This window comes from Nymphaea colorata, chromosome 1, assembly GCF_008831285.2.
Source record: "Nymphaea colorata isolate Beijing-Zhang1983 chromosome 1, ASM883128v2, whole genome shotgun sequence".
In the NCBI taxonomy this organism is placed as follows: Eukaryota; Viridiplantae; Streptophyta; class Magnoliopsida; order Nymphaeales; family Nymphaeaceae; genus Nymphaea; species Nymphaea colorata.
The window spans coordinates 25,061,643-25,083,660 of NC_045138.2; the positions used below are offsets into that span (position 1 = coordinate 25,061,643).

The window sequence follows — 22,018 nt, forward strand, 5'->3', positions numbered from 1 at the left end:
GGTATAGTGGAAGTACACAACTAGTCAGGTGATCTCAGTTGAAAAAGTTGTTCTGCACATAATGATTCATAAACTTTAGATGGTCTTTTTTGCTTTAATCCTATTTTGACTTTTAACCTTGAGAAACCGCACCCATGTTAAGCGACTTTATCGTCAGGAGCCCCGCCCCTAGGTTTTGATATAGTGCGAAATGATGTCAATTTGATAATTACCTTTTGGAACCCCACATGCTGTTGCTGACAAAAAATGTTCATCTTTTCAAGCTTTTATCTGCAGAAAAAATGAAAAATATGCATAATTACGAGTTTTCTCATCAGATTTTGAGAAATAACTAAATGAATATAGAAGTTGTAGACGACTGATCGGTGGGAACAAAGACCACCAATGTATGATGCTATAGGTACATAGTTTGTCAAGAATTTGTCAATTAGACAGCTTCAGAAATGTTTCATGAATCTGGTTTAATCGAAACATTTACAAAGTATCCTCGCTGTCAAACAACCCCTTAAGAGCTGTTTCGCAATGAAAACAGTTGGCTACTGTTGTTCCATAAATCTACCTAAAAAATTCATGGAACACTATGCTATTATGTTTCATTAATCTGGTCAAATCCTTGGGACAGATTTATGGAATAATAACATTATGTTATTGTCCTGTAAAAATTGGTTAGATTGATCGAACACTTTACTATACTATACTTTCAGTATTATATAACCCAAGTATACTATGCTCTGAGGGGCATAACGCATCTTAGGTTAAACGAGATCTTGGATTCTTGGTGTATAATATGACGTGATATTGAAAAGGATTTCAGATCCCTGGTTGAGAAAGATGCATGGTTATAACAGGAATTTGTAACTCACGCATCTTTACTCCATGAAATTGAGCTCGCATCTGAATTTCACCACCTTCGAAACTGTGGCTTCGGTGGCAAAATGCGGCACTTACATTGGACTCCGGTGTCCTCTTCATTCTGTTGCAAGAACACAAGTGCTCTCCCCACTTCAATACACCTTACAATTATTGTTACGATGAATAAATAGAAGCCATGATCCCACTAATGGTGTTTCACAGAACCAGACGGACAGTAGTATAACAGGGAGCAGATGAGGGGAAATTAAGGCTCAGAGTAAGTCGAATTCGTAAAAGCTAGATCCAACTCGAAACTTTACTGTTCACATGCAACCCCAAGGAACAAAAGTTACTTGAAAGTGAGAACTTTTTATCCAAGTCTCACTGCTTTACCTCCTCGGCTTTCTCATGCTGTTGTCCTTGTAAAGCACTGCATAATTGAATTGTGGTTGTGCCTCGCTGGAAAGAGAACATTTCTACCATTCTATCTATCTACCCAGAATTTGGACTTAATTAAGCCTTTAATTTGCACCGACTAACATAATTTGCTAGGAATCTGCCTAACCCCAGCTTCCCTGTCTAGTGACGAACAGTAAACAAGTAAAGAACAAAATTTTCGATTGGTGTACAAATTTGCTTTAAACTTAATCTACTTTAATCATCTCGCATGCGACCCACTAATCAAACACTTAGCTTGCCTTGGATGTTCAACAGCATTTCCTGTTAACTACGCGTCTGTTGAACATTGTCTGTTACCCGTTTATTATATGCTTACTAGTAACATGCTTTCATAATTTACATGCGCTGTCATGCTTATAGTAACTGCTACCGTTTAAGTTTACCGATTATTAAATGTGGTCTAAAGGATGAAAGATTCCAACAGCATAGAACAATTCGAGTGAGAAGTTTTCTAGGTGGATAAATTTATAGAAGACCAACAATCAGACAAAAGGAACAACAGGTTTCAAGTGGTTTTGTCACGGTTCTAGAAATGCGGCCACCGCCCAAATTTCTCCTAGATTTGAGCAAAAACTGGAGTTTCTGATATCTTTTCAAGTACAAATGGTGAGCTCTAGTTTCTAAGTTAGGTTGGCTGAAGATTCGGTTCCCGTTTTCCGTTCCAAACTGCTGCAACTTGGTTCATGTTTTTTCTAGTTACAAATAGTATTATTGGCTTGATCTCAATGCAAGCAGATCCAAACGGGTTGATGCTGTGGGGGTGAGCTTCATGCCTGATGGGGTGAACTGTGACTGTCAGACAAACAGTCATGGTTTATTAGTTGTTAAGTTTTCTTCACTCTGATCTAATTAGTAAACAGGAATGGCACAATTCTAAGCAGGCGGAAACTTTAATTCCAAAGGCATTAGCCATGAGGTTTTACATAATTAGCGGAAATACAGCAAAGTTTCTCGTCTCGAGTGCAGTTTCCTCTTGTTTGGAAAAAAGGTTGCCAAGTGGTACTCGTGTTTATTTCCACACATTTTTTTACTGTTCACACCTAATCCATTTGCACTTGCACCCCACTTGTACCTAACCCTTGTGCAGCTACACCTTAGGCAAATGTGCAGGAGTTTCTTGAATAAAGGAGGTTGATTGAGAGCACCTTTACAGATAACTCTCTTGAATGTCATTCACCAATATAATAACCAACCACGATCATATTCCATAGAAAGCTGTTCTCAGTCTGCCATTTTTGAATTTGGATCTCTTCAATCTAAAGCATCAAAGGTGCTGAATCCCTTTTTCCTTTCTCGGCTAAGCCCATCCAAAGCACAAGGGATCCAACTGCAGGGATTGTTGCAGTTCATGTAAGCCACCACTGGCCTGATCCTCCCTCTTCTGACTTTCCAAATACTAAACTCTGCACTGAATTTGACTACTGCTAAGATGAACTTATCTTAAGCACACAGACTCGCTTTAGCTTGAAAAAGGAGAATCCAAGTCTGTGGGTGGTTTGTCTCCTCACCAATCAATCTTTTCTTCTTTAATTATTCAGCAATATATATACTGATCTTTTGTATAGGTCGGCAATCTGCCAGAGGCTTCCAAGAAGTGCCCTTAATTCTTCAGTACCAAACAGTTTTGTCCTCATGGCCACGCCACTCCCGTTTTTATGCTTTTGAGGAAGCAGGATTATTCTCTGTATCCAAATGGAGGTGCAGTTCCACCCGTGATGGGCATGCGACCCCACGAATCACGTGTGTAGGTGGCATCTTTAAATAACTTGCAGGACTTAGTGGGCTCCCCACCAAAAATTAACAGGCAACCAATCAATGCCTCCAATGGGCAGTACAGAACATAATACAGAATGCAGGAAGGCTAAAGCGATTGAGGTAAAAAAAGAGAGTAAGAAACGCAAGGCAGATCTCTCATCTCCAGAATTTTCCTAGCCTGAATGCCTACAGCTCCATATTTTTTGTTCAATGCAGGACTATAAAGATGAACCCATCAATCAATGAGTTAATCACAGTCCCCCTAGTGAAGTTCCAAATCATCAAAATCTAATCTGTCTACAGGATTCTTATTTCTAGTAGGTGCAGAACTTGACCAATGATATCTCTCCAAATAACAGTCGAGTTTTTTGGTTGAAAGAAGTACAATTTACCAGGTTGCTTGTATGTGAGATGCATCGTGGTGAATGACGGAGGCGGCCATGATGTGAGGAGATCTGGACCTAACCTATCGTATGCAGCAGTAACTGCAGTTCATTTTTTCTACCTTTCCTTTTGAAGACTTGGTAGCTCCGCCAGTGGGTCCCCTGCCCCTAGTTGTCTGACAAATGGTTGGTAACTTGACATATTTACACAGGTGAAGGACCATAGCCTAGAAAAGAGACGTAACGTTTTCCCAATGTAGGTAATACATTTATGAAGCTTTTGTAAGAAAGCACAGCGTCTGTCAGTCTGGCTAAGGAACAGTTTTTGAAAAGCAAATGACTCTTAAAACATACTTTGGATGCTTTTGTTTGTAATTGTGAATTGCAGAAAACCTCCTAGAATGTTACTTAAGATGGCATAGCTTTTGTAAGAAAGCACAGCGTCTGTCGGTCTGGCTAAGCAACAGTTTTTGAAAAGCAAATGACTCTTTCAACATACTTTGGATGCTTTTGTTTGTAATTGTGAATTGCAGAAAACCTCCTAGAATGTTACTTAAGATGGCATACTTTTCTGCTTGTTCTATCTTCTAATATGACTTCATGCCCAGGACCATCAACCATGGAGTTCTCTGCCTGTGATGTGACTCATGAACAAGTATAAAACCAGAATTATCTTCCTCGAATTGTATTAAAAGTAGTAGCATACATATCCAGCACTTCTTTTTTAATAGTACTTATTAATTACATCATAAACCATGTCATGTCTCTTCGCCAAGACAATCTCACTTGCTGGATGCTAAGATGGATCATACGTTTTCTACAGTTGCCAAGTGAACTGCAGGGTGGAGTTTGGATACACCTGATTGTCAGTTACTCAGAAACGTCGAGAAAACCTGTGAAGTGACCGCTCATGCTTTGCCCATCAGACTTTTTAAACTGTGCTTCCACTTTTCTTATCTTTCTTTGCTTGTTCTATTTCTTCACTCTGTTATGAATATGTCAATTCCATATGTTTAGGAGGGTTGGAGTTATAACTGCAAGATGACGATGCAAATTAATCAATTTTATATGGGGTTCACTTCTAAAAACTTTCAACTTGAAGGAAGTCAAGCGCGTTAATTTCTTGACATACTCTGGGCGGAATCTGCATGCCCTTAGCTTGCCAATGAAGAAAAAAAGGGTCTGGATCGTCCTGATGCTCGTATATCGGATTCTTGCTGATGCAGTCAAAATTCAGTCTGCCTCATTAGTTTCAAGCAGTCTTGTTAATAAAGCTTATCAAAACCTCTATCATAAAATGCCGTTGATGGAAAAGCTAAGCCACACAGTGAAGATTTCGACGTTAACCACATGATACGGGTGCTTGTTTTGGTCAACATATAAAACAGAAACCAAGGGATTCGTATGAAAGATGACCAAGGAGCGAGTATGGAGTCATCATATGATTTAACATTTAACGGAATCTTTCAGCATGGTGACGAGAAACTTGAACGGCTACTAACTTAATAGTTACCTGGGGTGAATGTTAGCCGGGAAACCAGATGCACACAAAACGAAAATGCATTCTTTTGAATGTTCTCGATTAATGTCAAGTATAACTAGCTAATTAATACACTGAAAATCAAGGATATTAAAGAGTCATGAAGTTGGAAAGGACAAAAAATCAGACGATAAAAACCATGAATTTTCTAATATCCTGCAGTTGAAAAGCCCTTTCGTGTCAAACGACGACTAAGAGTAAGCCTCCTGTACCCACTTAGGCAGACAACAAATATTCCGATACGAGGATCACAGAGAAGACAGAGGCTGAAAGAGGACCGCGTCGTATTTGGAATCAAAAGAAAAGTGAAAAAGAGAGAGGGACACAACAATGGAAGCCATTTCACTCCCATGCAGTGACCCACCTGCTCTGGTGAGGTCTTAATGATCAAAATTCACAATTAACGCCATACAACATCGCAATGGAAGAGAAAAGGAAGAGGAAATCAAAATTATTCATGAGTTGGCATTCATTTCTCTCAAACTAGAACAGGATGAAGCTAGATAAATTAGACATAAAACCCTTGTCTCTCAAAACCTGAACAGATGACACTAGAGAGAAAAAGCTCAGGCTGCCAAAGGGTCCAAAAAGTGGCACCTGACACTCTGGTATCATCTGTAAAAGGAAAAAAGAAAGAATATATTTGGGCAGAACCAACACCAAAACGCAGAGTAAAAGGAAAAAGAAAAAGGGAAAGAAAGGCCAGAGTTCCATGAAGCCATGAGGTCTGAAAATCTGAAAAAACGGTTGGCATATTACTTCACTCTAGAAAACCAGTGCTAGTCAGAACAGCATTCCTGACCTTCTTGAGATCTCTCCCTTTCAGGGTCCTTCCAGCACCTTCATAAACAGAAGATGGGGTAATATGGTTCCTTGCAAGCTTCCTGGCAATGAATTCATGTGGAGGTAACCTATCATCATCACCCTCTTCAATATCATCGTTATCAGCACCATCTTCAAAACCATGAGCATAGCAACTAGCGCCACTACCATCCTCCTCGTCCTCATCGTCAACACCCCATGGTGGCTTCAGACTCTTCTTGTAGACATTCGACCAGTCAGGGATGTTCACAGGGGCAGACTGTCGGACAATTCTGCCCTCAGGACTGCTGGCAGAAGCACCGACCTTGGGGATCATCCTAGAGGCGCTATATGCTCCTCTCTTTGTTGTAGACGCATCTCTGCTCTTCTTACCTCTTAAGGCAGCCTCCATCTTCTCCTTATGTCCAATGACGGACCACACTTCATCTTCATCAAAATCTCCATCAGCCATGGTTGCCCACTTCCCAAAAACACACCTTGCGGGGGGAAACTGCTGAAGAACAGAAATGGAAAATGGGCTGGGATGGATTATGGGAGGACACTTAAGCCATAGCTCTTTAGAAAATGTACAAGTGTTTGATGCGAAAAGTTCGACCCCTATTCATATTGACACCTCGCCACTCGCTTTGAGGAGGATGTTTGCACTCGCATGTGTTTTTCTCTTTCTTCTCTGGCCTCTGTTTTTTTTGTCTTTTGGTGCTTTCTTGAAGTTGGCGTCCCACGGAGAGGATAAAAGGGGAGTTTCAGGGTCACGCAAGACAGGAGAGAGAGAGGAAAAAAAAGAGAGAGCCTGGAAGAAAGGAAAAGTCGTGGATTGATGGGGTCTGGTGCTTCCTTATCCCTAAGAAGTAAGAAGGGAGGCGTTGGGTTTGGTGCTTCCTTATCTCTAAGAACTTGAAAGAGTGTTTTCTTTCGTAGTTCTTCCTTTCAGTTTCTACCACAAATTTAACAGCGAAGGATCGCAGGTAAGCTGATGGATGTGACAGAAAACCATTGTCTTCTCATCTCGTTCTATCCTACTGCAAGGCAGGGGAGTCTTTCCAGACTACTGCAAGGGACAGATCACCATCTTCCTCCCCCTCTTTGCTCTCTCTAGGCTGCTGCCACCAAGCAGAAAGCTCTTCCTGTTATTCCTCTCTCTAGGCTGCTACCACAATGCAGAAATCTCTCTCTCTCTCTCTCTCTGTGGCAAGGTGCTGAGGTCTTTAATGGGTACTCGGCCGCTGATAGTGGTGTCACTGAGCATTTACCTGCTTTTGGCTACCAACTGTCAATAATCACCTGAACTTTTGGGCCTGAAAGAGCCCAAGCACTCCGGCGTGAGCTTGCCTTTTTATGGGCAGCCTCTGCACCCTATATGTCACAATGATACGTGCACGGAATGATTGAAATTTGTTGAGAATTGCATGTGTGCGTATAATTCTAAATGAAATATGCTTAATTTGTATGTGTATACGTCTACACAGTCTTCCAGATTCATTTGCTCCTTTAAACGCAATTGACACGTTCAATCCGTCTTCGTGATTTCGTTTTAACATCTGCATCTTTAAGATAAACCCATTCGTCTGCTAGTCTGCCATAGTCGTGAACTCAGTAAGACAAAAAAAAGATCTGTATGCCTTCTCTTTGACTGGAAAGAAAATCTTGTTTACTGAAAAGATCGCTGACAAGTTTTACCCACAAAATTAATTTGGAAGAGCAAAAAGATAGGAACGAGTTTGTTAAGAAATAGATTGTCGATTGCTGATCAGCCAAAGCTGAATCTGAAAGAAAAACCATTGGCAGTTCGGAGATTTGGTTGGCATGTTACATCTGAAGACAGCGACCAAAAAATTCCCTAAGTTTTCATTCTTTCGAAGTCTAGCATCGATTTTTCTTTTCAAAATTCCAAAGCCTATTTTTTTTTTCACTTCAGTTTTCTATTTCAATAGATGTTTTTACAGGTTACGCATGATACATTTTCTTCCAGAGCCACTTCTTATCCATAGATTCTCCCACTGGAAAGGGGAAACGAAAGAGAAAATCAAAATATCCTTCACTAAAGAGGTTACATAGCTTCATGAGATTGAGTTGCTTATACAAATGGAGCATTTTGATAATGAAAAGGGCTCAACCCTTCAACTACAGATTTAGAAGAATCCCATGTGGGCAGTGAGGCTTCCGGGCCAAGAACAGGCTTCAGCTTCGACTTGTGACCCGACCAGGCTGACTTAATCGGTGACAAAGCTGGACATGAATTTAACATGTATCAAACTGAGCCGGCCCAGCAAACACAAATTCTGGCTATTACATGTAATTAGATGATTCTGCAGGGATTCTGATCCGAAATTAGATATCTAATCTTAATTTGACTATTAAATTAAGCCATCTTGATATGACTATCAGAACAAGATGGATTCAGATTGTGCAATACAAATCCAACTTGAACGTGAACTACCCGCATCCTTGCTCGGGCCAGAGACCAAAAGTACTAGTTGATTTTGTTTGCTCTTTTCTTAGATAGGTTGGATTAAATGTGCCACAAAAGTTATAATCCAAACCTTCTGCTCATGCTCTCGGCTACAACAAATATGTTTGTCTCCCAATGAATCAATAACCTTAAGAAAACTAAGTTGCTTCTTGGCATAGTCTTTCACATCGATCTATATAACATGTTCCTGCTTTTCAGTTTGCAGCTATATCTGCTGGCTTTCTATGCAACTTAAGGTGAGAAATTAATAATTTTTTTTTTCTTGAAAACCGAAACATAACGTTATAATGTTTTATTACTTGAAATTTATCATATATTTAAACCATGGTATTATATTTTTCACTAAGTACTGTACAACATGTTATGATGAGGACATTACATAGGATTTGATATGGCTATTTAGGAGCTTTTGTTAGTCAATCCATTTGTGATATGGCTATTTCCTTTTTCCATGAGTTGTCTTGAAATATGACATTTGTATATGTATTTCGATTTAGATAGGGCATTACATAGGGATTTGATTCCAGTTCTTGTATCAGATCCAAAAGCAAGCGTTTAACGTTGAGCGCAAATTTGCCTTCGCCATGAACACATTAAAATAAAATAAAAATGATTGGATTTACGTTACGATACCAACTGCATGCAACATCCTGAAAATTTCACATACTATGACATTTTGAAACATGTTAGCACATTACATTTGTTTGTTTTAAATATTTTTATATCCCATCAACCTCATAAGTTTATCACGAGATTATCCAATATCGAAGGGTAGGTCACAATAGGACAATACATCAGATCAGCACGATCAGGTCTCCTATTTTAGCTGTGGTGTCTCTAGCGATGGAACCATAAAAAAAATTCTAAAGCAGCACTCATTCACAAATTTTATATATCTAAAAGGACATTATGTATACAACAGAACCAATATTTAAATATAAAAATAAAGAAACATTGAAGGTAGCCCACATTAATGTTTTATTACTTGAAATTGAAGAACTTTGGCAAGTGAAGTTTCACCACTTCGCGTGAAATGATGGCTCTTCACACTTGGGTGTACAAATTAACACAAGTCCACTAGCAAGAGATTGGAAGTTACTTTTATGGCATGTTCAGGATTTGAAGAATGTGGTTGAAATTAAACGACATTTAATCACATAAGGTAACTCGTGCACATTGCTTTATCAGTCGAATGATATTAGACAAGCTTAACATATTTCCTCATGCCGAATGAGATTGGGCAAATTTGTTTGAGTTATAACTTACAAAAGAACTCAACATCCTGTCGTGACAAATTAAGTGAGAATTTGGAATCACATTTTAGACATGTAATCTTGTTAATATTAAAGTAATTAAGGGGAATGCAACATGGTCTTAGCAACAATAATAGTTTGTTATTGTTTTGTGAATTTGATTTAGGTTGTCCTTTTTTACTAGTAATCCTAGAATCCTAGGATCTCAAATCCATGAATTTAAGGTCAGACTTTCTTTGGTTTTTAACATGCAACATGGATTTAAAATTCATGCTACTAAGATGATCTTCACTTTGTTTAAATTGAGGACAAGGGCAGAGTCAAGATTTTTTCGTTAGGAACGCCAAATTATAGTTTCAAAACTTTGATAAGAACTGAAATATCATTTTTTTAAATTTTTATATAAGATAAATGACTTTTTTTTAAAATTTACATGTGAAATTAAAAAAAGAAATTGAAGAAGAAGGAGCTACATATAGTTTGGTGTGGGCAGTTGCCCACACCAAAAAAGAAATTTATTTATTTTTACATAAATTTCTTACAATTATTTATTCATTTATATATATTGTGCACTTTTAAAAATGAAAATTTCTATAAAAGTACCTCGTAGCTAAAAAAATTCTAGCTCCGCCACTAGAATTAGGGACCTCCCTTCTTCCCTCCACCTCTGATTGAGGATCTTAAAAAACAGTAGCAATATTTGAGGGAATCAAACACAAACTTAAAAATTGAAATTGAGTCATAAAATGTTATAAACATCGTGTAGATGATAAAGCAGTATCAAACAGTCCCCATCGCATCACAGACAAGAAGCTGACAGAAATTGAGAACTTTGGGTGCGAAACTCTACAAAATCTCTGAAATCCCGCCGTGTTTCCGAGATGGAATAAAGTATTTGGTGTCCCTTTGAAAATGAAACCTGCCTATAAGAAATAAAGCAAATAAGCAGCGATTACACGGGAAAACTGGGGCGATTGCGTCTGGCATCGGATTTTTGCGTGGAATCTTCTCCAGCACGGAATTGGGGGGCTTGGGGATTTTCCTCCCCCCTTTGCGCGATCGTGACGACCATTATCATTGTAATCAAAGGTGAGGGTCCTTTCCATTCTTCCCTTCTATTATCTTCCTCCGTTTGTTCTGCTGGTTTTTTCTTCGGATGGGAATGGTTCTGTTGATCGGTGTTCTGGTGTGCTTTGATTTACTGTTCTTTTCTTCGCATTAGGACTTCTGCTTGTCACCGCATCCCCTTTTCTTCCTTGGTGTTTAGAGGATCAGTATTATATATTTCGTGAGCGTTTCTGATCGATTGCACCTAATCAGGTGGAAAACTCTCTCTCTCTGGCGTTTTCCAATTTAGAGTTGACAATTTTCACTCTGAATTTCTCCTCTTATTCTTTCCATAGGACTGGTGGGATTGTTTTCCTTTTTTTCTTCTGTTACGTTCTCTTTGCGTTCCCGTGTTGCTTGTAGGAGTGGATATATGTCGGTTGTTGCTGATTTTTTCTCTTTCTCTGTTTTGGATCTTTTGTTTGGGACTGGGGAGGAGGAGTGCAAGTATCGAGGGTTAGGGCGAAAGGTGGCTGTGCTTTTTCTTGGATATGAAATTGCTGTTTTGTGGTTTTTTCCTTTTTTTTTTTTCTGTTTCTTAGGGCGGTGATCCTACTAATGGTTGCTAAGTTTGGTGGATGAGAAAATCGCTACTAATTACCATTTTGTACTTCTTGTATTGATTTCTGCTTGACATCTTCTGAACTGTTTATTGTAATATTTTGCATTAGTAGCTTCATGGTTCTAATTTATTTTTTCTTTCTCGGCGCTGAGTATTTGCTTTTCTCTTTTTTTTATCCAGCGACATGTTTAGTTCTTATTTTTTTCTCTTTTTCTTCCCGTATTTCTCTTTTCTAATTTGCGGCTGTCTTGGTAGTATCAAGTGGTTTCCCTTCACTCAGAAGACAATTCCTTGATTCCGTCTTGTCCTTCGCTTTTGTCTCTCGTGTTTTTTTCTTTTGCTAGACGTTTAACCTTTTACTTTTTTTCCCCACCTTAATGGACTACTGTTTACGGCTTTGACAAATCACCATGAGGAAATGTTTATGTTTCTCTCCTTCTCTCTTTATTCCGCAATAATTCTCCTTTGTTAATTTCCTCTTCCTTTGAAGTGGTGCTTCAGTATTTTTTTTTTTTTGTTTTTTTGGACTTCCTCATTTGTTTATGGTCGATTGGTCGTGTTTCTTGACTTTGCCTTGAACTGAAGAATGTATAACATTCCTGAGACAGGGCCGACTAGCTGGGAACCGTCATGGCAAAGAGTTCATTCAAGTTGGAACAGCCTCTAGGTTAGTACTCTTTGCTTACATTCTTCTTGGTCTTATTTAATATATGCTAGACGTTGCCAATGTGACATCGCTGCATGATGCAGCTTAAGTTTATATATTAGGTATTGCCATTACAGCAAAACTGGTTCGGATGGCCTTCTATTTGGTGTTTTGTATGTTATGGTTTGATCAATTTTGTCATATTCATCAAGTCTTCCTAGCAATCTTTTTTCTGGAGATACTCTTGAGATTCTCTTAGGATAGATATTCCAATTTAAAAACTATTTCAGTTTGATTTGATTTGACCTATTCCTTGAATCTCTTTGAAAAATGATTCAATTCAGAAACTGATTTTAACAACTATGGTTAGATATGTTAACACAAGTTAAAATTAAATCATGTTTTCTGTTGGAAGGCTAATATAGTTGTATATGGAATTTTGTATGTTATGGTTTGATCAATTTTGTCATATTCATCAAGTCTTCCTAGCAATCTTTTTTCTGGAGATACTCTTGAGATTCTCTTAGGATAGATATTCCAATTTAAAAACTATTTCAGTTTGATTTGATTTGGCCTATTCCTTGAATCTCTTTGAAAAATGATTCAATTCAGAAACTGATTTTAACAACTATGGTTAGATATGTTAACACAAGTTAAAATTAAATCATGTTTTCTGTTGGAAGGCTAATATAGTTGTATATGGAAAACCAGAAACAATAATTGTTTCCTTGAAAAAAATAATGCAGTCTTGAATTTATTGTATGGTGGATCATCATGCGCTTGCTGTCAGAAATGTTGACCTACTATAAGGCATCAGACTTACTTTTTGTTAAATAACCTGTAACTTGGTCTTACCACTGAGCCGATGGCAAGAGGGAAATGTGAAGGGTGTCAAGATGAAGACCCTGGATGAAGTCCCAATTCTGCCATTCTGTTGTGTAGTTTTTCTTGTGGTGTAGTCCTTCCTTAAAAAGCTTGATGGTCTGAGCTTAGAAGGTGTGCTTTCTACCAAAATTTGTATCTGTAAGAATTTGGTTAAGAGTTTTCATCATTTTAGTCACCAGACTCCCCACAAGTTCGAAGTTAGGGCTGTAGTTCGCTCTGTACATGAAGAATTACTTTGGTTAACTTGGAACCGGTAACAAACTTAGTGCCCTCTGTAGATGAATCCTCAGCTCTCACAGAAAGAACTATGAGTTTTTTTCTGACATATAGTTGTGGTATTCTAAAATTTCTGTTTTATACCTTTTCTTTATGTAGGTTCTCAGAAAACCTGATGTGCTTGAGACTGGCATACTTGAAAATATGGTTCTGGTTATGGTTTTGTAATACTGTAGCAAATATTGCATTCTTTTAAAAGAAAGAGAAGAAGAAAGGGAAAACAAAGGAAAATAAGAAAAAGAAATCGAGATGTTTTGAAAAACACTAAAATAAAAAAACTGCTTTTTGTCATCTTTTTCTTGTTTTTGACAAAAAAAGATTTTTAATTTATGTCATTTTTTTGAGGTTTTTTTTACATATCCAATATTTTGGATTTTTATTTGTGTAAAAAAAGCAGAAAACTTAAGTTTTATATTTTTTATGTTTTTTTTGTATTTTTAACCTTTTTGAATTTTTTAGATTTTCCCAAGAGAAACAGACCTCCTAATTAATAAGGGAGGAAAACTTCGCCAGTAAAAGTCTGAGAACAATATGAGTGACACTGGTTTATAGTATTAGCTTATGTTAGCATACCTAGAAATGTATATACAACTGTCGAGGCAAGTTGTTGGTAAGGGGATGGTTGGATTTGTGTACTGCTGGACAACTTCTCAGGTACATTTTTTTTTAAAATGTTAACTAATGCCTGTAATTGGTTTGTTTTTTACGTTAAAAGTTAAAACTTAAAGCAATGTCTACTTTATGGCCTTTTAAAGGCTATATTTAATGGTTATTTGGCAATTCCAATTGGTTTTGTTGCACCTAGGAGTAGGACTACTGATCTCTTGTTAAATCATATTACATGTGTAATTTCAGAAAGAAGACAGGCTGAAGCTGCACGGATCAGGGAGAAATACCCAGACAGGATACCAGTAAGAACTATTTCGCTTGTTATTGTTTTTCTCTGTGTTATAATTTTCTAATCAACACATATGTGGTTTCTTGTTGTGTCAGGTTATTGTTGAAAAGGCTGACAGAACTGACATACCAGACATTGATAAGAAGAAGTCAGTTAATTTTTAATTGGATTTGTTTGTGTATTTTCTGAAGTTTTGCATGGCATGATTCTATACTGGTGTGCCTTTATCAGTAAAAAAAGGAAAAAGAAAACCTTATGTAATAATTTATCATCAAAACAAGGAAGAGATCAATGTGATTGATAGTGCAGTGAAACTGAATTTCTTCCCTATTATTATCTTGTGGCTTCTGACCATTTCAAAACACTCTTTTTAGTGGAACTTTAGAATTTGAAATGACTATGCTATAGGATGGAAAATGCCAAGTTGTTTCTTTTGCTTGCCTGAATGCTGGAGTACTTTGGCATCTGCCTGTGCCCAACTCCAGAGTACGCCTTCTAGGAGAAATACTAAATTTTTAGTTGTGTTTTCATTGCAGATATCTTGTTCCTGCTGATCTTACTGTAGGGCAGTTTGTTTATGTTGTTCGGAAGAGGATAAAGCTTAGTGCAGAGAAAGCCATCTTCGTGTTTGTGAAGAATGTTTTGCCTCCTACAGGTAAGAAGCAACAAAAAATGTTACTTTTTATAATATGTGCATGCATGTGCTAGGAGATGGTTCATAAACACAAAATACATTCTTGGAAAGTGGTGCTCTTATGAACTTGGGTGTGTCAGTTTAGTGTTAGTAAATTGAATAAATGAAGGTAGCGGTGCTTTGTGAACCTGCTATGGTTAATGTCTGAAAAATAAATCACTTTTCAAATGTGATGTACATGTTCCAAGTTACAAGGTTGACCAGCTCTGTTTAAGTTGGCTATGTTGCAAGTCTCATCACATGATTGACTAGTGTGGGTTGATGTTTGGTTTTAAGCGATTATGAGCTCTCTCTATAGCTGCTGCTTAGTTGCAATTTCCATTTATCAGAATTGGGTCTATCCAGGAGTCTAAATCTCATCACTCGTCTTTGCCTTCATCCTTCAAGTTTGTAACTCAACAGTTTGAAGTCCTACTCTGGCCTTACTAGATAGATCTGAGTTTTCTTTTGGGCACATCGTTGGAGGAGTGAGGAGCCTGATCCCCCCCTAATCCAAGGGTAATATTGTAATTTATTGTTGTGGCCGGCGTTTCTGCCCTAGACTCTTGGATTGGACAAACATTTGGTTTGAGCCATATGGGTCAGTGGACATATATCTGCATTTTAACCTTCCTGTGTCCAGTATGAATTCACGATTCTAGTGATATAAGATAATGACCTGTGAGGATGGTCTTATACTGCTGGATTATATATGGTGATCTACATTTTCGGTGGTTTTGCACCACAGGATCCATTTTCTAATTTCTTATATTCATTACATTGGAGATGTACCGTAGTGATCATTTACTCATGGGGTGAAAAGATGATTGATTGTGCTGGCTTAACTGGATTAAGAACTTGCCTGGCGTCCATCTTACCTGCAATAGTGCACTGAGCTTCAGCAGCTCTATTTTGTGCTACTGACGTGTGTGTGCGAGAGAGAGAGAGGGAGAGAGAGAGAGAGAGAGAGAGTGAGCACTTTTTAATTCCATTGCGACTACTGTATTAGTCTTCAATTTAGTAACCAAAATTTATTTTATTACAGGTTCATTGATGTCTACTATATATGAGGAGCATAAAGATGAAGACGGCTTTCTTTATATGACCTACAGTGGGGAAAACACATTCGGAATGTTCTGAGATCAGCAAACACGCAGTCTCCCCCTTACATAATGAAAATAATATTGTACATTCTTCTTTTATCGCTCCAGTTCTCTCTGTCTTCTCATCTCCTTGGATGAATCACCAAAACCTAGTAAAGTCTTCCACTTTGTCTCTTCCTCTCCCTTGAGCACAATATCAACGGGAAGAACTGATATTACCTATCAATAAATTCCTTGTGCGTCTCAAAAGTCCAATATCCTGGTATGTCATATTTATCTTGTTTATTTTTGTCTCACTTGGAGCTTGCAGATACTACTAGCTTGTCAACACACACAATGCACTCCAAAGCTCGGTGACAGTTGCTCCTTTGTGAGCTCTAGCTGATTGTTAACAGGCTGAGCAAACTATTGATTGTTGTTTGCAGTTCAGGCCTCCAATGAATATGGTTGTTGCATTGCAACACCTTTACAACTTTGAATTGTTGGGATGAGTGGGCAAGGTGATTCTTTTTCAATGAGAATAGCTGTCTCCATCATCATGACCTCAAAAAAGAAAACCTCCTATAGTTTTGTTTTAATTGCTTGGATGAGTGAGCATTGAATCTCCTCCGGTTGATTTCTTCAAGTGCATATGTGGGGTTTCCGGCTACTCGTTGTGTTGGTTTTTTGTTAAGGGCACAAAGAGGAGGTGTATTTTAAGTACACAGGAGGAGTGTAGGACTTTTAAGTACACAAGAGGAGCGTAGAAAGTAACATCCCTTTTATATGTCCATGGGAGTTTGCCTACAGAAGGTGAGAAAAGCCAGAAACCCGATTGCAGTTGGGGCGTTGAGGTTGCACGATCTTTATTTGAAGTTTGAACAGTGCCTTACCTGAATGGCTATCAAGATTTTGTACTATAGCAGCCGATTCAACAATCTATAGGTCAAAGACTCCCATAGATATAGCGGTTTAGGCCGTGGTCATCGGGCTCGTTCAACAGCTATATCGTTCAAATATGAGCTGTGGCCTCAGTTTGAATACGCCATTAGGGGTCAATTGACTGGCAAGGGTTTATCTTAAGATCGTAGTTATAAAAGTCATAAATTTGAATTAAGGACATGAAATTACCGGATGTTGCAAACTTATATTTATAGATTAAAGAAGGGAGGGGGCTTCACTTGCGATAAACGGACTTCCAGACTACAAGGTTTACAAATCCACCGTGGAATCCTTGGGGGTTTTTCCCCTTAACATACGATTTCGAAACCTGATTAGAGATCAGGGATTTAAAAGATCTTAAATAACCTCGAATTCTTTTCATCTTTATTTATTTGTGTTTTTCCTTAGGCAAAACTAAGTTATTTTATTAGTACTCAAGTCAAAAATGGGGTTTCAATGCGAAAACTGCAAATCAGGCATGGAACCTTCCATGTTGAAAAGCATCCAATGCAAGCCAGTATATAAAACCAATTAGGTGGATTACTGGATCGGATCAACAACGAGATACCCACAAATCACAGTATTAAACCCGACCCGCTTGCATTCCTTGTCAGAACTCCACGAGACAGACTGATGAGGCTTCAAGTGTGACAACTGAAAGGAAGCCAGCAGAAGGATGGTCAACGTCGAATAGATTGGAATGGAAAGGAAGCAACAATTGAGTCTAATGAGCATTCCGACACTCAACCACTTCCCTAGACTTGAAGTAAAGAGATTCCCAATAAGAGCATTCCAACGCACACCTTGCTAAAGCGTAGATCCCAATATCTAAGCAACATTGCGACCAACCAGCAAGAAAGATGTTTTCGGCTTGGGTACAACAAAGAAAAATACGAGTGAAGATTGATTAGCTTTAATGATAAGAAAACCCAGGTTCTGAACAAATTTCTGTGGTTCAATAAAGAAGACATCGAGCTTAAGTATAAGCTTCCGCTAATGGATCACATACATTGCCCATACAATTTACACAAATACATAAGCTTGAGCGTGAGACGTCATAAAAAGTTATACTGTGATTTTGTAAATATTGAAATGCTCCAACTTGTACCATCTACAGGTCAAATTGATATCTATTGATCTTCAATCTCAGTACGCTTAGGCTGATTGATTAAAAGCTGATAGGCTTTAGGTTGATTGATATTTGTCTAATGTTCTTTTGCACAAGACGAAGTCAAAGCATACATACCAGACACTATGCATAATAATAACTGAACTTCTTTGAGGCTTAAGAACCAATGAACAAGTGATTTGCATCTAAACAGCTGGTGCCAAATTTCTCCTAGACGACTCCACGTCCATATTTATACAATCCACAAGCTTATATGCCAGTACAAGCTCATTTGCAGCTCTCAAATGCATGTTTACATGTCTTATGCGTGTGTGTAGATGAACAAGCACGAGTAGAATGGTCATATTAGCAACAATGGCAAAAAACTGAGAACTTAAAGGTAACCGAAAAGTTATGAACAAAATTCAAAATATACAGAGAAAAGGGGAAACCACATAGAAAGAAAAAGTTCACGTCCAAAGAAGAGTGTTTTCAACAATCCAATCACATGGTAGGCACAAAGATAAAGAATGAAGATCAGTGACAGATCATTTGGATGTCCTCTTCTGGTACTGGGTCTTCACCCATTTGATTCCAAAAGTGGTCCCGCTCTTAACCTTCTGTGCACCAAAGACTGCAGCGGCTTTAGCCTTTTCCATGCTCACAATTGCAGCAGTCTTCATCTTGGCATTCATATCAGACATTTTGCTATCCTTGTTTTTGGTTGATCCCATACTTCCACTGCGAAAACACTTGGTTACAAAAACAAGACTTCAGGGGAAAAAGAGAAAAGGAAAAGAAGAACTGCAAATGCTGTAAAAAAGTATACATATGCAGTCCAATGACCAGAACAAAAGAAAAGCCAGGTCATCACATGCAGGGTCGAGAGATATTCTGTGACAAGTAGACCTCAAATGAGAAATTATACCATGACATCAACACAAAGTGACAATCTGTAACAATGGTAAAAGTTGGACGGTCATATACGTTTTGTCTTCAGCATGATAACAGAATCTCTAGAAGAAAGCATATCTTCGGTGACAGCAATAATTTCTAGATGGGTTTACATTTTACAGTTCGCAACCAAGTTATATTAAGTTCCATTTTGCATGCCAGTTGTATCAGGTGTTTTAGCCAGCTGTTGCCTTCAATTTTTAGTCTTATCAGCCTTGTCCATCAGAAAGGGAGAATGCAAATGCCTGCAAGTTCCATCCTCAGTGTTCAAAATGCACAACTGAGCTGTAAAATAGTTACATCAATATCTAGAATATATTAATGGTGCCATGCATTGCATTTCTGTTCTCTAAGCCTAACGAGACAGAAAATAGAAACACTTGACATGGATCAGGAGCAAAAAGTTACGGCAATATCATCTGTCAAAAAAATTGAAGCTTAAGTTGTTTAACTTGAGGTCAGCATCTCAGAAGAATCTAGGACATATGAATAGATCAGTCACGTTGATATTAAAGAAACCAATAGCAACTCTTATTACAAACTGTAGCCACAGTTGTTTTAAATTGAACTTGCATACCAACAAACAAACATGCATCACAACAGAAAAGGAAATTCATGCTTGCACATTGAGTGATCCATCACGGGCTTAATTTGATACGTTAGGTTCATATAAGCACTATTAATATTAAGTGCAGGAAGAATCTATCTATCAGCCACTTAACTTCTACAAAACAATGTTGAGTATTTCAATGAAAGCCATCTGCTGGCATATGGACCTTAATCCAAGAGAGATCGTTAGAACACAATAAACAGAGTAGTTCCAAGGCATCCGTGAGATGACAATCCTAGAGGGTTTACCTCTTAAGCTTGCACTAAACAAAATTACTTAGTAATCCAAAAATGATTTCAAAATTATCTTAACAATTTGCCAAGGTCTTTGGATCAACAAAACCTTGATCTGAAACAACAAAGGTGGTAACAGGAAACTATTAAGAAAACCTTAATGTAAAGAGGAGTAAGACCGTAAGACTTGTGGACATCTGGCGACCAAAGTATACAACCACTATAGTGCTTGCCACTTGGGAACTGTTCTGGAAACACTGGTTCTTGGTGGACTACTAGAAAAAGGAAATGTGTGGATGCGAGGACATTTCGTCACAAAAGTATATCACTAGAATAGCACGTTTATGAACTCAACTTCTTGGTCGAGTTTTGGAAAAAGAAGAAAGCCACTGTATGATCCTTTAACTTTCTGGCAGAATTGCTTTTGCATAAAATTGGAGTAAAAACACCATTCCTATGCACAAATATCCAGCACGGTCTAACTTCTTAATAGTCAAGGACATTCAATGAATGTTTCTTTTGCATAGAATACACATTAGGGAAAAGTCAATGGATTAATCTCATTGGAATATGCAAGTACAGTTTGATGTCAGCAACCTCCACAAGAGTGCTGCTACATGAGAAACAAACCAAGAACCTGTAGGCCAAGCTCTAAAGGTTCCTCAAACCTCTTATCTATCAGATGAAAGGAACCACCATTTGACTCCTCTGTTTATGTTCTTAACATGATTGTTCCACAGCAAAGAAATAATAGAATCTAATTCAAGAACCAAACAAAAATATGATAAACTTCTAAACAGATAAAATTGTAGACAAAAGAGATTCACACTTGCTACCAAGACCGGGTGGCTTTGAGTGGGCTGGGTTACATACGAGCTTTGAGAATTGATGATACGCTAATACAATTCGATTGTTTTTTTGTTGACGCCATTGTTTTGGCGCTACTCTAAAGCCAGTAGCTTTTAAATCAACATAAAATACTTCTAACAAAACCCATATTCCCACCTCTTTCACATAGATTTGAAAGAATCATGGAATCATCCATCATTTGTGCGCTCCACTTAGAGAACCTTTTCCTATGCTTTTCACATTAAGAATACTACGGTTCTTCAATCAAGACAACCTTCCCTATCAAGAAAAGAATTTCTATACCATCCAGAAAGATAAACAAGAGAACATATTCTTAGCAGCATTCGGGCTTTTACTCTGATAACTGTACGATACCTTATCTTAGCAACTTGAGATAACAAGATTGACAGCCTTTTCAACAACCAAAAGAGGGGCAGTAAAAGTACCAGAGGAATCAATTGAATGTATGGTCAATGATCTCTGAACTCACTACAGTAGCACCCCTCAGCCAGGTAACCCCTTGGTGTCAAATGAATCTATCCCATGGAACCAACAGCGGTGATTGAGAACCAAAAGTAAATAACCACAGTAATCAAGCAAAGGGACACAACCCGTAAAAGAGAAAGACAAGACGACTCATACATGGTTGCCTATACTTCTTGACATATACAGAGAACGAGGAAAGACAACTCACAGAGTTGTAAGGCTCAAAAATCATATTCATTTTTCTCCTTTAGATCTCTGCTGAAATAACATGCAAACTCTCGGATGCCCAAAAGTAGATGGAAACATACACACACATACGGAAGAATATAAACTAGAAACAGCATCAGTTTTACATCTAGTCCCCACAATCCCGGAAATATGGGATTAATCATAGCATCATCCCCAATAACAAGTTTAGAGTAAAACTAAGCTTCCAGAACCTTTCACGGTATCCATTTATATGGACATGAAAGCAACAGCCCCAAACACGGTACGGATAGCCATCGAACAATAAACCTTCTATATCCGTCATATCAGCAACTACGCATAACAGCGTCACACAAACAAGGAGTGACCCAACCCTATCAGCCTCACTCTCTAGTCTTTATGCATAACACAGTCACCAAGAAAGTAAAGAAGACCGTCTCCACAACAACCGAGAAGAAAAGATGAATACCCACTCCTAAATACATGCAGACCAACGCTACCAACACGAAGAAAAGCAAAGAATTGAGCACATAGATTACCAGGAGGAAAAACAAGCAAAACCTACTTGATTCTAGCAAAGAGGAGCAAAAGGAACTGCCCAAGCTGCTCACCTGTGACTGTAAGAGAGAGAAAGAGAAGGGGAAGGAGGCTCTGATGCTCTTTGCTGTGGCTATGCTCGAGCACAAGCTCTTTTCCTTGTGATCAGAGGGCAGCTTCGAAGATTCTCTGGAAAAGCAGCATGGCGTGAACCAAGAGGATTGTACCTGTTTCTTGACGTTGGCGTCTTCTTTATATTAATGGTACCGGAAGGGCAGCAGGGTCAGGGTCAGGGTCAGGTCGGGGTCAGCTTTAGTGGGTGTATCCCACATGTGGTTGGCTGGCTGGCTTCCCCTTTGCTCGCTCATAATTTAGAAGTTTCTCTCAAGAAGACCTTTTTCTTTTCCCACGCAATCTGTAAATGCTAGT

General features: G+C 38.3%; 3 protein-coding genes across 4 annotated transcripts; 1 reads left to right on the forward strand and 2 right to left on the reverse strand.

The window, feature by feature from the left end:
* Positions 1-5,428: 5,428 nt before the first annotated feature.
* On the reverse strand, positions 5,429-7,181 carry LOC116252298 (uncharacterized). The gene has a single exon (XM_031626463.2). It carries the CDS (start codon positions 6,260-6,262, stop codon positions 5,750-5,752), a length of 513 nt encoding a protein of 170 aa, XP_031482323.1. The 5' UTR covers positions 6,263-7,181; the 3' UTR covers positions 5,429-5,749.
* Positions 7,182-10,464: 3,283 nt separating this feature from the next.
* LOC116265609 (autophagy-related protein 8C-like) lies at positions 10,465-15,939 on the forward strand. 2 transcript variants are annotated; one of them, XM_031646338.2, is made up of 6 exons: positions 10,465-10,623; positions 11,812-11,870; positions 13,866-13,921; positions 14,004-14,056; positions 14,445-14,563; positions 15,627-15,939. In XM_031646338.2, exons 2-6 carry the CDS (start codon positions 11,834-11,836, stop codon positions 15,719-15,721), a joined length of 360 nt encoding a protein of 119 aa, XP_031502198.1. In that variant the 5' UTR covers positions 10,465-10,623; positions 11,812-11,833; the 3' UTR covers positions 15,722-15,939. The 2 variants fall into 2 exon arrangements, with proteins under 2 accessions (XP_031502198.1, XP_031502207.1); XM_031646347.2 differs by lacking the exon at positions 10,465-10,623 and adding an exon at positions 10,643-10,854.
* Positions 15,940-18,079: 2,140 nt separating this feature from the next.
* Positions 18,080-21,611, reverse strand: LOC126409721 (uncharacterized). Its single transcript, XM_050075673.1, has 2 exons — positions 21,286-21,611; positions 18,080-18,454 (listed from the first exon to the last, which is right to left on the reverse strand). Exons 1-2 carry the CDS (start codon positions 21,375-21,377, stop codon positions 18,262-18,264), a joined length of 285 nt encoding a protein of 94 aa, XP_049931630.1. The 5' UTR covers positions 21,378-21,611; the 3' UTR covers positions 18,080-18,261.
* Positions 21,612-22,018: the final 407 nt, after the last annotated feature.